Source organism: Schistocerca americana, chromosome 2, assembly GCF_021461395.2.
Source record: "Schistocerca americana isolate TAMUIC-IGC-003095 chromosome 2, iqSchAmer2.1, whole genome shotgun sequence".
Lineage (NCBI taxonomy): Eukaryota > Metazoa > Arthropoda > Insecta > Orthoptera > Acrididae > Schistocerca > Schistocerca americana.
In genome coordinates this window covers 340776686-340791498 of record NC_060120.1, presented here as the reverse complement: position 1 = coordinate 340791498, position 14813 = coordinate 340776686, and the positions used below count along the sequence as shown (strand labels likewise).

General features: G+C 44.4%; 1 protein-coding gene across 4 annotated transcripts in view; it reads right to left on the bottom strand.

Moving 5' to 3' along the window:
* LOC124593680 (ATP-binding cassette sub-family C member 4-like) overlaps positions 1-14813 on the bottom strand; it is a 473970-nt gene that overhangs the window by 177476 nt on the left and 281681 nt on the right. For all 4 annotated transcript variants that reach the window (XM_047131977.1, XM_047131979.1, XM_047131978.1 and 1 more), the window contains one exon: positions 335-528. In XM_047131977.1, the coding sequence (XP_046987933.1) occupies positions 335-528 (194 nt within the window). The remainder of the gene's footprint in view (positions 1-334; positions 529-14813) is intronic.

Here is a 14813-nt window from a genome sequence, read left to right as displayed (position 1 = left end):
AATATGATACTAAGTTGTCTAGAGAATGGAAGGGATTAACTGATTTGCACTAATAGATATAGCAGAAAGTGTATCCTGTAACTTCAATGCATATAACAACAGTTAATAGACAAAAAATGTTGGCCGAGCTGTAAATTCTTCTTATTCCATACTGGTATGTGGCACCTATGGTGTTAAACAAGAAACAAACAAAACTAGTGTCTCAGGTAAGATTTAGTGCCTGGAACTTCTTTTGGGAACAAAACCTTAACATCATTATTGTTTGATTAACATTAAATTAACATTTAACATTAGTTTAATTAACTTAATTTCAGTTGACTGAATAAGAAATTACCAGTAGGAGAGCCAGTAGTCACCACCCAGAATGACCACTGGTGTCAATACAAATGCAACAGCCACAAATAACTGTAGACAGTAGTTGCCACCAGATGAGAAATATGATAAGTACACAGAATTTCTAACCCCACCCGAAGTTCTCAGTTCCGCTTCTTGTTGTGGTGCTGATACTTCTTCAACTGACACCATTCGCTGCAAATAGGATGCATTTATATGGAAACTTTAGCTTTTATTGAAATAGGTCCTGTAAATGCTGGACTTATTGTCTATAGGAAATTACTGTGGAGGATAAAAAATGTGAAATGTAAGGCATAATGAAAAAAAAAAAAAATACGAACATTGTTTAGTCTGAAACTGAATACACAGTGAAAAATAAAATTTGAAAATCTATTGTCAGAGAGGAACAGTTTACAAATAATAACAGCTCATAAATTAAAGCAAACATTTGGATAAAATGTACACTGCACAAATTATATAGTTTTATATTACAATGTTTCCTTTTTCCTCTTCTGCCTGTTTCTCTAACTTTCTGTACACAGTACGCTGCTCAAGGTGACATCACAAAGTAGAGTATATGACTGAAATAGTGTAAATGGAAGTGGAATATGAATATATTCTTTTGTATGCAAGATGAAACATAAATACACTCCTGGAAATAGAAATAAGAACACCGTGAATTCATTGTCCCAGGAAGGGGAAACTTTATTGACACATTCCTGGGGTCAGATACATCACATGATCACACTGACAGAACCACAGGCACATAGACACAGGCAACAGAGCATGCACAGTGTCGGCACTAGTACAGTGTATATCCACCTTTCGCAGCAATGCAGGCTGCTATTCTCCAATGCAGACGATCGTAGAGATGCTGGATGTAGTCCTGTGGAACGGCTTGCCATGCCATTTCCACCTGGCGCCTCAGTTGGACCAGCGTTCGTGCTGGACGTGCAGACCGCGTGAGACGACGCTTCATCCAGTCCCAAACATGCTCAATGGGGGACAGATCCGGAGATCTTGCTGGCCAGGGTAGTTGACTTACATCTTCTAGAGCACGTTGGGTGGCACGGGATACATGCGGACGTGCATTGTCCTGTTGGAACAGCAAGTTCCCTTGCCGGTCTAGGAATGGTAGAACGATGGGTTCGATGACGGTTTGGATGCACCGTGCACTATTCAGTGTCCCCTCGACGATCACCAGTGGTGTACGGCCAGTGTAGGAGATCGCTCCCCACACCATGATGCCGGGTGTTGGCCCTGTGTGCCTCGGTCGTATGCAGTCCTGATTGTGGCGCTCACCTGCACGGCGCCAAACACGCATACGACCATCATTGGCACCAAGGCAGAAGCGACTCTCATCGCTGAAGACGACACGTCTCCATTCGTCCCTCCATTCACGCCTGTCGCGACACCACTGGAGGCGGGCTGCACGATGTTGGGGCGTGAGCGGAAGACGGCCTAACGGTGTGCGGGACCGTAGCCCAGCTTCGTGGAGACGGTTGCGAATGGTCCTCGCCGATACCCCAGGAGCAACAGTGTCCCTAATTTGCTGGGAAGTGGCGGTGCGGTCCCCTACTGCACTGCGTAGGATCCTACGGTCTTGGCGTGCATCCGTGCGTCACTGCGGTCCGGTCCCAGGTCGACGGGCACGTGCACCTTCCGCCGACCACTGGCGACAACATCGATGTACTGTGGAGACCTCACGCCCCACGTGTTGAGCAATTCGGCGGTACGTCCACCCGGCCTCCCGCATGCCCACTATACGCCCTCGCTCAAAGTCCGTCAACTGCACATACGGTTCACGTCCACACTGTCGCGGCATGCTACCAGTGTTAAAGACTGCGATGGAGCTCCGTATGCCACGGCAAACTGGCTGACACTGACGGTGGCGGTGCACAAATGCTGCGCAGCTAGCGCCATTCGACGGCCAACACCGCGGTTCCTGGTGTGTCCGCTGTGCCGTGCGTGTGATCATTGCTTGTACAGCCCTCTCGCAGTGTCCGGAGCAAGTATGGTGGGTCTGACACACCGATGTCAATGTGTTCTTTTTTCCATTTCCAGGAGTGTAGAATAATAGTGTAACTTAATTCTAGATGGAATTAGGTTTTTGATATCCTTAAAGAAATGTGCTGTACTACATTAGCACTATATTACTTCTGCATGGAACTCTGTGGCTAAGCAGGTAACTGTCAGATTGGAAACACAAAGGTCAGGATTCAATCCTCTGTTGATCCTAGCTTTTTTCTACCAATAATAACTTATTTCACCTCTGGAAATTATTATGCTTGTGGAATGCCATGTTACATTGTGGTTTAAAGTCCATGCCAAATTGCAGCAGGCCCCCTAAAAACTGACTAAGCCAGTCAGACTTCAGAGGAAGGCCACGGCATACCACTTCCGAGAGGACTATGACTAGTAAAGCACTGTGCTGTTCTAACCAACCTCTAGGTTGCGCACAAATTCATTTCTTTAGCAAAGTAAGCAAATTGCTTTAGAAAGTATCAAACTATGGGCTCGCAGAACACCACCAGTAACACATGGTATGCTATATGGTATAACACTTTATTAACATGAGCTACCTCTAACACGTATGTGCAATAGCACCATCTACTACGCATCCCCATTCACTGTTTGTCAAAGACTTTCCTGTTTTCTCCATCAGAGAGGTACCCATAATGCTTGAGGTCAGTATCCCCCACAGAGCCACGTCCCCCCCCCCCCCCAGTCCCACACACACACACACACACACACACACACACACACACACACACATACACACACACTCCAGGAGTATGAAATATTATGGTGGACGATGACAGGGAATGTTGACACGCACAGGTACATGTGACTGGTCACATCATAGCTGGCACAAATGCACACCACAGCTGGACTGTTTCCCGACAAAATGCTACTAATAGCACTGAGTGTCAACATGCACATGTGCACATGACCAGCCACATGAAATGTGGGTGTCACCTGAATGCCACATGGCAGGTACTGAGCCAGGCGGCATGCAAGGGCGGGGGTGGGGATGTGCAAAGGGGATTGTTTTGTCGCTCATGGTATCATGTAAGGAATCTGTTGCAGAATGGGGTGGAGAAGGCTCATGCCAGTCATCCTGGACCCTGGACTATCAGCAAAGCCTGGTCAGCAGTCTCAGACAGGGTGTGGTCATCATGTAGTATCCATGCTGGTTTCAGGTGGGTAATGGAATCAATCATCAGCATACCACACAGTAGGATATAGGAGGTTTCTGGCACTCTGCTGATGACTTTGTGCAGGCCCAAGTGGAGAGGCTGCAATGTGACCAATACGGAGTGGTCCCACGACATGACGTAATCGCACTGGGGCAGATCCCCGTGTGGAAAGACCTTCAGTGTTGAATGACCTTCAGTGTTGTGGGTGGGATGTGAACTGTGTGAATAGGCTGGTGTATGCAAGGAGCCAGTGAGGGGAAGCCCACCCAAATGGGATCTGTAGAAGGAAACGCAAAGTCTGCTGAAAGGGCAAGAGATTCATTGCACACCACCTCTGCCAGTGACACCTCCAAGTCATCCTTGTACGCTGTACACATACCAAGTAGAACTCACAGAAGGGCTTCAGACCAGGACTTTCTGTGGCACAAAAGAGCCACCTTCATAGTCCTGTGTCACCTCCCTCTGAGCACATTACTTTGGGGTGACAGGTGGTAGTGCGCATATGCAGTATTCCACAGAGTGGTACAGGGCATTAAAGAGGACACACACAATCTGGTGGCCCTGATCAGCCGTAACAAGTTCTGGTGTTCTGAATCATGTGATCCTTACAGGTTAATGAAAGCACAAGCAGCAGTCTTGGCTGTAATGTTGTGTAGAGGTATTGCTTCGAACCATTATGTGGTTCTGTTAATCATTGAAAGGAGGTAGTGACAGCCATGCGATTCTGATATGGGGCCAACAGTCTCAAGATGTATATGCTTAAAGCATGCTTTTGGGATCATAAAGCATCCAAATTGAGGCTGAGCATGACGACTTATCTTGCTCCATTGGCATGAGCCCAGCAATGGCAATCTCATTTCACATTCAGCCATGCGAGTCTGTCACTGATGCAAAGTACTGTCATCTTAATACCAGGGGACTCAAGCTATGTAGAAGCTCGAATATACACATTATTAGAGGCACCAACAGCCACAGTTAGTCTTCCAACACACCACATAATAATGGTTCATTAGATTAGGGGAATTAACAACATTTGATATGGAGGCCAATGCCTGGATTGCTGCGCAGCTCTCTGACACTCAAGTCATTCATCTGTGAAGTCACATTGTACTGATACAGCACTGAACTATGAAATACAATGTGCAATAATGTTGTCTTGTGCCATGTATATGTCTGATGTCTGTGGAATATTGTGAAATAAAGTCCTAATCCTAGAACTTCCACAGGCTTGCATCCAAAGATGGGCTTATTATGGTATCTACTACTGGCACGTGATCTTCATATACGATAACTTGTGGACCCACGATGTCTTCACAGAAGTACCAAATGATGGAGTAGACTCATAAAAGCTCCCAGTTACATGTGCACCACTTTGCCTGCGAGGGTGACAGTTTCTTGGAGGAAAACTGGAGTGGCTGAGGTTCACCATCAAGTTCCTGTTGCAGAACTGCCCTGGTAGTGGAACTCCTCTTGTCAGTTCTAAGAGTCAATTGGGCATCGGGGTTGGGGTGTGCCAATGTGACACCATGTGTTAAGCACTACTTGACCTGTCAAAATGTATCTGCCATCTCTGAAGTTGACTGAATTTTCCTGTTGCCCTGTTTGTCGGTGCACACCAGAGTGTTTGTGAGAGGTGTTTGCAGCTCAGCCTCATACAGAATGTGGTGATTATAGAAATTTAGAATCCCTAGGAAGTAGCACAGATCATGATACTTTCCATGGAGGGGGTGACTGCTCACTGTGGAGGAGGAGGATATTGGTGTTTAACGTCCCATCGACAACGAGGTCATTAGTGACGGAGCACAAGCTCGGATTAGGGAAGGATAGGGAAGGAAGTCGGCCGTGCCCTTTGAAAGGAACCATCCCGGCATTTGCCTGGAGTGATCTAGGGAAATCACGGAAAACCTAAATCAGGATGGCCGGACGCGGGATTGAACCGTCGTCCTCCCGAATGCGAGTCCAGTGTCCTAACCACTGCGCCACCTCGCTCGGTTGCTCACTGTGGATATATGCTCTGTCGTAAGCTTGATGCCAAAAGTGTTGAGCTTGTAACTTAGAAATGTGACCTGCGGTTGACAAAACTGTGATTTAGGTTCATTAATGACCACACCACCATCTTGGAGCACAGCTAGAAATAGTTCTAGTTGTGATTTTTAGAGAAAAAGAGAAGTCATTCACATATGTATAACCAAAGGGAAATCTGCAATGAAGTCAATCGATAAAATGCTCTCACGTCTGAGTGGCATTCTTCAGACTGAAAGGCATGTAGAGATATTTGAACACCCCAAATGGCATGGTGATTGCTGTTTTCTGTATATCATCTGAATGTATCAGGATTTGTAAGTATATGCATTTGCAGTCCATAACACTTTACACTGTCACACTGGCGAGTGCATGTGTGAAGTTTTGGATATTAGGTATGGGAAACTGCCATCTACAGTTCAGTGCCTGATAGTCACCATGGAGTATGACTGAACCATCTTTTTTGGGCAGAAGTTTAATGAGGAAAGCCCATGGCTGTCAGAAGGATATACAACTCCTGCTTGCAACAGTTTACTTATTCCCAACTTAGTTTCTGTAAGTCTACAGGGCTCATGTGCTGAAGTACATGGCAAACTGATGGACCATTAGTGATCATGATATGATGCACTGACCCATTATGAATTGCACATGCAAGCACATGGATACAGGAGGTGGCAGAGTTGATGACACAGTTTACTAACACTGTGGGCAGTATTGTGGTGACCTTAGGGAGATTGTTGATGTGTGGTGGCAGAAGCTGGCTTGGTTGGTGGGGAGCGCTCTGTGTGTGAACCAAGGCTGGTGAGGAGAGGGATGGAGGCAGGGATAGAAGCCAAGGCACATCACAAGCCATCCCAAGTTGTTGACACTCTGCCATGTGGAGGCATTCTCTGGCCAGTTGCAGATCTGTAGTTGCATCATCAATGTGGCACTTCAGGTCCCACTCTCTGGTGTGAAGCCACTGGGATTAAATGTGAAAGTCAGCATAGCATTGCTGTTTATTCAGAATATTATCCATTAGGGTGACTCACTCATGAAGCATATCACAGTATATGTTATTGAAATGATGCCACTTGAGTGGACATGGGACAGATGTAAGCAGTGTAGGCATGGTCAAGGTGAAGAGGGCCTGAATACTAGTGCCAGTGAATGTTGAATGAGAGCAGGATGGACAACTGGTGAGAGCAGGTGAATGCATAAGAAGTCCATGCTGACAACTGTCTCAGTGATGTCTAAGTGCAATGCAGGATCCATGAAAGGTGCACAGTGTGGCCAGTGGCACCATGGACCACGATTTCTGAGTCATTTACTGAATGGAGCTGTAAAATCCTTGTTGAACTGAACATCAATGTGCTGATCTATGGCAGAGAGCTTTTGTCTGATCCTATGCCTATCTAGAAGTATTGGTGCATCAAGAGGTGAAGCACAAAGAGGGATACATACATGGATGTTGTCATAGTGATGTGCAGGCTGGCAGTGTGTGAAAGCCATAGGCTTCTTGTTTCATCTGCGAGGGCCGGCACACTTACATTGGACTGCTGGTAGTGTTTAGATAATACCAGGGCTCACGACAGTTATGGCTGGTGCTGCTAAATTGGCTGTGAGACTAGGAAGCATCAGTCAAGGGGTGGGATTGTACCTAGTGCATTGTTGTCAACAGGTGGATGCTGGGTGTCCACGCCGTGACAGGTTGCCAACAACTCTTTGTGAGTGGCCGTGGCAGTTTGCCAAGCTTGGGTGTATTTCTAGTATGACTAGGCTGTTATTTATCCTTATCATTGATTTATCCAAATCACTGAAGACATGTGATCTGCCAGCAACTATCAATCTCAAAAGAGGGCTGACTCATGGACAATCATTGTGAGTTGTAGGTCAGTCAGTAACTTCATTAGACAAAGGGTCCACAATTAGGGTCTACTATGTCATGTCTGACATAAGAGACACATCAATGGTTGCATGGAGTTGGCACCAAAATTGCAATGGTGTGCCTCCCTGGAGTTGTTGCTCATGGCAAGTTGCTGTTCTGGAGTGCATGAAAGTCTCTATAATAGGATGGCTTTCACTGCCTCATATTTGTTCTTATGTGTTGGGATCAGAATAATGCCACTAACAAATTTAGCCTGCACTGCTAGGTGGCAGAGTAGGTGCCAGTAATTGCCGTCGTTATCAGAAATTCCAAAAGTCTCAAAAAAACATTTCATGGTTGTGAACCATAATGGTCACTGAGTGGCACTGAATGGCAGTGGTTTTAAATGTGTGCCTGACTGCTGCAATGAGAATGGTAAGTGAGCAGTCACACCGGTTAATGCGTTATGCAATATCGGCACCGGATCTGCACAGTGCACAACTAGTGATGGTCGAATGGGTAGTGGTTGCTTGACTCCAACGTGTGGCACAGAGGATGCAGAAGAAGTGAACACAGATTTGTATACAGCTTGTGGCCTCTGCTGAATGGAGGCAGAGCTGGATGCAGTATTATCTTCAAAGCCTAATAGCAGTTTCAGAGCAGGTGGCATTGATGAGGCATGACAAGGCTAGTGTTAGCAACAGAAGTGCACACTGTTGAATGTTTCACTCAGTTTTAATCATACGACTTGTTGTTGTTGTGGTCTCCAGTCCTGAGACTGGTTTGATGCAGCTCTCCATGCTACTCTATCCTGTGCAAGCTTCTTCATCTCCCAGTACCTACTGCAACCTACATCCTTCTGAATCTGCTTAGTGTATTCATCTCTTGGTCTCCCTCTACGATTTTTACCCTCCACAGTGCCCTCCAATGTTAAATTTGTGATCCCTTGATGCCTCAAAACATGTCCTACCAACCGATCCCTTCTTCTAGTCAAGTTGTGCCACAAACTTCTCTTCTCCCCAATCCTATTCAATACCTCCTCAATAGTTACGTGATCTACCCACCTTATCTTCAGCATTCTTCCGTAGCACCACATTTCGAAAGCTTCTATTCTCTTCTTGTCCAAACTAGTTATCGTCCATGTTTCACTTCCATACATGGCTACACTCCATACAAATACTTTCAGAAACGACTTCCTGACACTTAAATCTATACTCGATGTTAACAAATTTCTCTTCTTGAGAAACGCTTTCCTTGCCATTGCCAGTCTACATTTTATATCCTCTCTACTTCGACCACCATCAGTTATTTTACTCCCTAAATAGCAAAACTCCTTATTACTTGAAGTGTCTCATTTCCTAATCTAATTCCCTCAGCATCACCCGACTTAATTTGACTACATTCCATTATCCTCGTTTTGCTTTTGTTGATGTTCATCTTATATCCTCCTTTCAAGACACTGTCCATTCCGTTCAACTGCTCTTCCAAGTCCTTTGCTGTCTCTGACAGAATTACGATGTCATCGGCGAACCTCAAAGTTTTTACTTCTTGACCATGAATTTTAATACCTACTCCGAATTTTTCTTTTGTTTCCTTTACTGCTTGCTCAATATACAGATTGAATAACATTGGGGAGAGGCTACAACACTGTCTCACTCCTTTCCCAACCACTGCTTCCCTTTCATGCCCCTCGACTCTTATAACTGCCATCTGGTTTCTGTACAAACAATCATATGACTGGCCAATGGAAAACATTGCCCTTCCTGCACTGCAATCCTTGAGCTGTTGTCTGCAGAAATCAGTACAGTGAACAAATTGGTGTGAAATGGCCACATTGTTACAACACAATAGTCCAGACCAGGTTGTTTAGAATGTCAAACATGTGTGTTCTGCAGTAGATGCTAGGTCTCCAATGTGGAACTATCACACTACAGGTCAGTAGGATACCACCAGTAATACATCATACATTATGCTATATAACACTTAAGTAGCAGGAGATACCTCTAAAACATCCATACAAAGACATCATCTGCTATGCAGGCCCATTCACTGTTTGTCAACATCCTTCCTGTCTGCCCCATCAGAAGAAAATTTGCAGAAGACACCAACACTCTGATATGAGGGAGAGCTATGTACAAACCAGAGAATGTGTGAGTTGTTTCCTCTGTGGCATAGACGTCCAGTATCCCAGTGATATAAAGAAATGTAGAAACTAAACATATGTCATTAATTTTACACACCACGATACATGAACGTCTTACAATCACAGTTACTCAGTCCAGACTAATTGTTTTGGGTGCAGACATTTCACTCTGCACTGATATCTCTAGCCAGAAACAGTCTTTGGGGCAATGTCTCCACAGATCAAAGTACAAATGTCACACATCACTGACTGGTTCTCAACAGACACTCTTACCATAAATGCAGAAAAAAACAGTAAAACAGTAACTATGCATTTATGTACTGTGTAATCCCTATCATAAGGTTATCTGATAAACAATTAGAGCCTTCCATTCACCCCTCCCCCCCTCCCTGGTTCCATGACTGGCACTTTTGTGAGACACAACTGGATACTTCCATAAGGGGCTCCTGTGCGAGGTCAGTTGATTAGCTGTGCCATGACCACCACTTTTTGAGACACAACCAGATTATTTCATAATGGGCTGCTGTGTCCGATACGATGACCAGCTGTGCCATGGTTGGCTCTTTTGTGAGACGTGATTGGATTATTTCACAACGGACTGCTGTTTTTGTGAGACACAACCAGCTCATTTCATAATGGGCTGCTGTGCAAGTTCAGACGACCAGCTGTGCTATGGCTACCACTTTTGTGAGATACAACCAGGTCATTTCATATTGGGCTGCTGTGTGAGATGACCAGCTGTGACATGGCTGGCACTTTTGTGAGATATGACCAGATCATTTCATACTAGGCTGCTGTGCGAGATCAGATGACCAGTTGTGCCATGGCAGGTACTACTGTGCAACATGACCGTATCATTTCTTGTGGCTTCAAGTGCTGTGGATGCTGTTGGGAGTATAGCACTGATTGAAATTGGTGGTTCTTGATTGGAGATAGCTTAAAGGCAATAGGGACTGAGTCATGGAGGAAGGCATAAGGGCTGGTCATAGCACGAAGTTGAGGGGGCTAATTGCACTTCCTTGTCTGCTGGAGACTGTGATCTACTGGCTGTGTGCAACAGCCACCACATTGTTGGGCTCACAGCAATTTTGACGGTCCTGGCAGTCATTGGGAAGAAGTCTGTTAGCTGGTCTGTCTGTGAGACATGTGACAACACCACCAGGAAGTCCACTATTTTGGCAAGCAAAAAGTGTGGATCAGTATTGTAGTTATGGGTGTAGTCATAGAATGCTCATGCTTGGCTTCTGTAGAGAGGTGATCATCAATCAATTTTACTGACACTTCCTCAAGCTGAAAATCTTTAACATCAAGGGTGATATCTGCTGGTTGTTCTGGCAAAGAGCTAGTGGCAGGTGCATTGCCTAAGGTATTGTTGGAGATGACTTGTGTAGTCCAAGAAGTGGAGTATGTATGTGGACTTTAGTTTGTTGATAGACACTGTTGTTATCTTGTTGTTTAAGTCAATAACAAATGTGCCACTATGCGAATGCAGTGCCCAAAATGGTCCATTATCAGGTGGCTGCAGTGCTGACCATACACTATCTTCTCAAATCATTACATAGTCACAGTCAGTGAGTCCTTTATGAATGAAAGGAATCTGTAGTGTTTTTGCTGATGTAGGAGGCACACATAAGTTCCATATATGTCTTTTGACCCCCTGTACCATACCCAAAGGATCAGATGATTTGTGTGTGGTTGTAGGCAGCAAAAACTCTACTGTCAATGTCAGTGTCTCCCTTTTATATCATTCTCATGTGCTGTGCAGACTCCGAGGAGCATCCATGGGAGGACCTCCATCCATTCACCTTTGTGGCTTGTGACTGCGGTTTTCAGTGTTCAGTGCCACTGTTCCACAAGGACATTGCTTTGGGGGTGATAAGATGTGAAATGATGGTGAACAACTCTGCACAAGTTGCACAACATTTCAAAAAGTAAAGACTCAAACTGGTGGCCCTGATACATTGTCACAGGGCAGCCAAATCAGGTGATCCACTTTGTCAAAAAAGAGTGGGCTATGGACTCCACTGTAATATTAGCAATCAGGCTGGCCACTTATATCCTTCCGATTCTAGTAAGAATTCCAGCAGATTGTGGTGCACATGTTGAAACCGCCCACATGGAATTTCGAGAAAGCCGAGGTGAGTCTGCATTGCCGGCAAACTTTACTGCATTGACAGTCTAGGCACACCCTTGTCCATTCCCTAAAATTGCACTTAATGTCCACTAACAATCTGAGTTGTTGGCCATATGCCTGAGTGTACAAGATTATGAAGTACATCAAAAATTATGTGTTGCATTGACAAAGGTAGAGGGTTATTACAAATGATTGAAGTGATTTCACAGCTCTACAATAACTTTATTATTTGAGATATTTTCACAATGCTTTGAGGTTTAAACACTGAATCTTTCACATAACCCCACAGAAAGAAATTGCATGGGGTTGAGTTGGGAGAGCGTGGAGGCCATGACATGAATTGCTGATCATGATCTCCACCACGACCGATCCATCGGTTTTCCAATCTCCTGTTTAAGAAATGCCGAACATCATGATGGAAGTGCAGTGGAGCACCATCCTGTTGAAAGATGAAGTTGGCGCTGTTGGTCTCCAGTTGTGGCATGAGCCAATTTTCCAGCATGTCCAGATACACGTGTCCTGTAATGTTTTTTTCGCAGAAGAAAAAGGGGCCATAAACTTTAAACCTTGAGATTGCACAAAACACGTTAACTTTTGATGAATTGCGAATTTGCTGCACAAATGCGTGAGGATTCTCTACCGCCCAGATTCGCACATTGTGTCTGTTCACTTCACCATTAAGAAAAAATGTTGCTTCATCACTGAAAACAAGTTTCGCACTGAACGCATCCTCTTCCATGAGCTGTTGCAACCGCGCCGAAAATTCAAAGCGTTTGACTTTGTCATCGGGTGTCAGGGCTTGTAGCAATTGTAAACGTTAAGGCTTCTGCTTTAGCCTTTTCCGTAAGATTTTCCAAACCGTCGGCTGTGGTACGTTTAGCTCCCTGCTTGCTTTATTCGTCGACTTCTGCGGGCTACGCGTGAAACTTGCCCACACGTGTTAAACCGTTTCTTCGCTCACTGCAGGCCGACCCGTTGATTTCCCCTTACAGAGGCATCCAGAAGCTTTAAACTGTGCATACCATCGTCGAATGGAGTTAGCAGTTGGTGGATCTTTGTTGAACTTCGTCCTGAAGTGTCGTTGCACTGTTATGACTGACTGATGTGAGTGCATTTCAAGCACGACATACGCTTTCTCAGCTCCTGTCGCCATTTTGTCTCACTGTGATCTTGAGTGCTCTGGCGGCAGAAACCTGAAGTGCGGCTTCAGCCGAACAAAACTTTATGAGTTTTTCTACGTATCTGTAGTGTGTCGTGACCATATGTCAATGAATGGAGCTACAGTGAATTTACGAAATCGCTTCAATCATTTGTAATAGCCCTGTATAATAAGCCGAAAATGGGGTTGCAAAACATCTCAGCATACAATTACACTGTTTCCTGGGATTGGTCTGTATTCAATCTTGAGGTTAATTGATGCATCCATGAGCACTGTACAAATCATCTGATTGTGTTCCTGTTCCTCTGCAACTTTGAAGTCAGAGGTGAGGGAGATGGTGCTGACTCATGACAAGTATTCTGTGCTGATGTTCCATTCCTCATCAAGGTGATGGATATCTGTAAGTACTGTGTGACCAGATTATGGTGTCGAAACAGTGTAGTGTTGAACATAGATGATGGGTGTCGAATGGTGTCCACCAGAGGTTTATGTTCTGCATAGATAATCACATGATGAGAATGGTGTACAGCCTTGGCAGCTGCAAGAGGTTCACCATCAAATGCCAACAATTTTGTCTGCAAGGCTGTAAGATTTCTGGAGAAAAATCATAGAGGTTGTGTATTGCCTGCTACTTCCTGCTGGAGGATGGCACCTATAGCTGTGTCGTTTGCATTCATCATAATTGTAAACTATGCATCCAGTAATGGATCTGCCAGAGCAACTGCATCTGCCAGGCATTCCTTCGCATGGGCAAATGTTGCTTGCACTGCAGGTGTCCATAATAGTTTATGCTTGCCTTGCATGTGAGGACCCTCAAGGCCATTGTCAGTGGTGCTTCAACCTGTGCAGCACATGGAAGATAATGTCTATAAAAACTTAGAATTCCCCAGAATTGTCAAAGGTCATGATATGAGTGAGGAGGTGGCAGCTGCCAAACCAGTGGAGCATGGTCTGCTGTGGGCTTAATCCCCCCCCACATTGAGTGTATGTCCAAGAAACGTGACATCGTTTTTACATAACTGTGAATTGTCTGTGTCACAGAGGGCAGTGATAATGCATTCAAGGTGAACTTCATGGCTCTTATGACTGTGGGAAAAATTATAATGTCATCTGAATATGTGTAGCAGCAGTCCAGTTTATACAATACCCTATCAATGAGCTGTTGCTAGTTCTGCACCACAGTTTTGAGGCTATACAGCATCACTAGAAGCTCAAATAAGCTGATTGGCATGATGATGGCAGTTTTAACAACATAGTCTGGATGAATAGGGATCTGGTTGTATGCCCTTTTACAATCAATCACAGGAAAAAACATTTTCCCTGCGAGTGCATGGGTAAAGTTCTGTATGTTTGATAAAGGGTAACTGTTGTAAATAGTGTATGAGTGAAGCGTTCTAAAATCTACACACAGTTGCATAGAACTGTCTTCCTTAGCTACTAATTTAATGGGAGATGCCCACAAGCTGTATGATGGCTGTATGATGCCCATGTGCAACATCTCTTAGTAATATCAATGCACTTTTAGTACTACCAACGAGGAAAAGGGGTGAGGAACTTTATTGCCATTTAAGAAATGCAAATTTCATTAATTGCTGTTGACTTTTAATGACAATATGCTATGTACATAGATATTGATATGAAAGTAGGGTCCTGAATTTGAAAATACTGAATGTGACATTCACTGGGGGAGGGACATCTACTCCTAAAACAAATTTTTTGGTTAACTTCAACTGAAAACATTTCAATTGAATCAAATGCGGGTTCTTGGTGAAACATTATAAATTAACTAAACAAACACTATTTTTTCTCCTTTGTTTCACAAATTTTTATTATGATTACTGCACAACCTAAGTTTTGGGTTATAAGCTCATTTTCAAATACATTACTGATTCCAAAGGTGATAAAGCAAAAATAAACCTGATGATGAGGCAAAGATAAACATCTCAACTTCTTAATGTATCAATCCATGGCTTAAT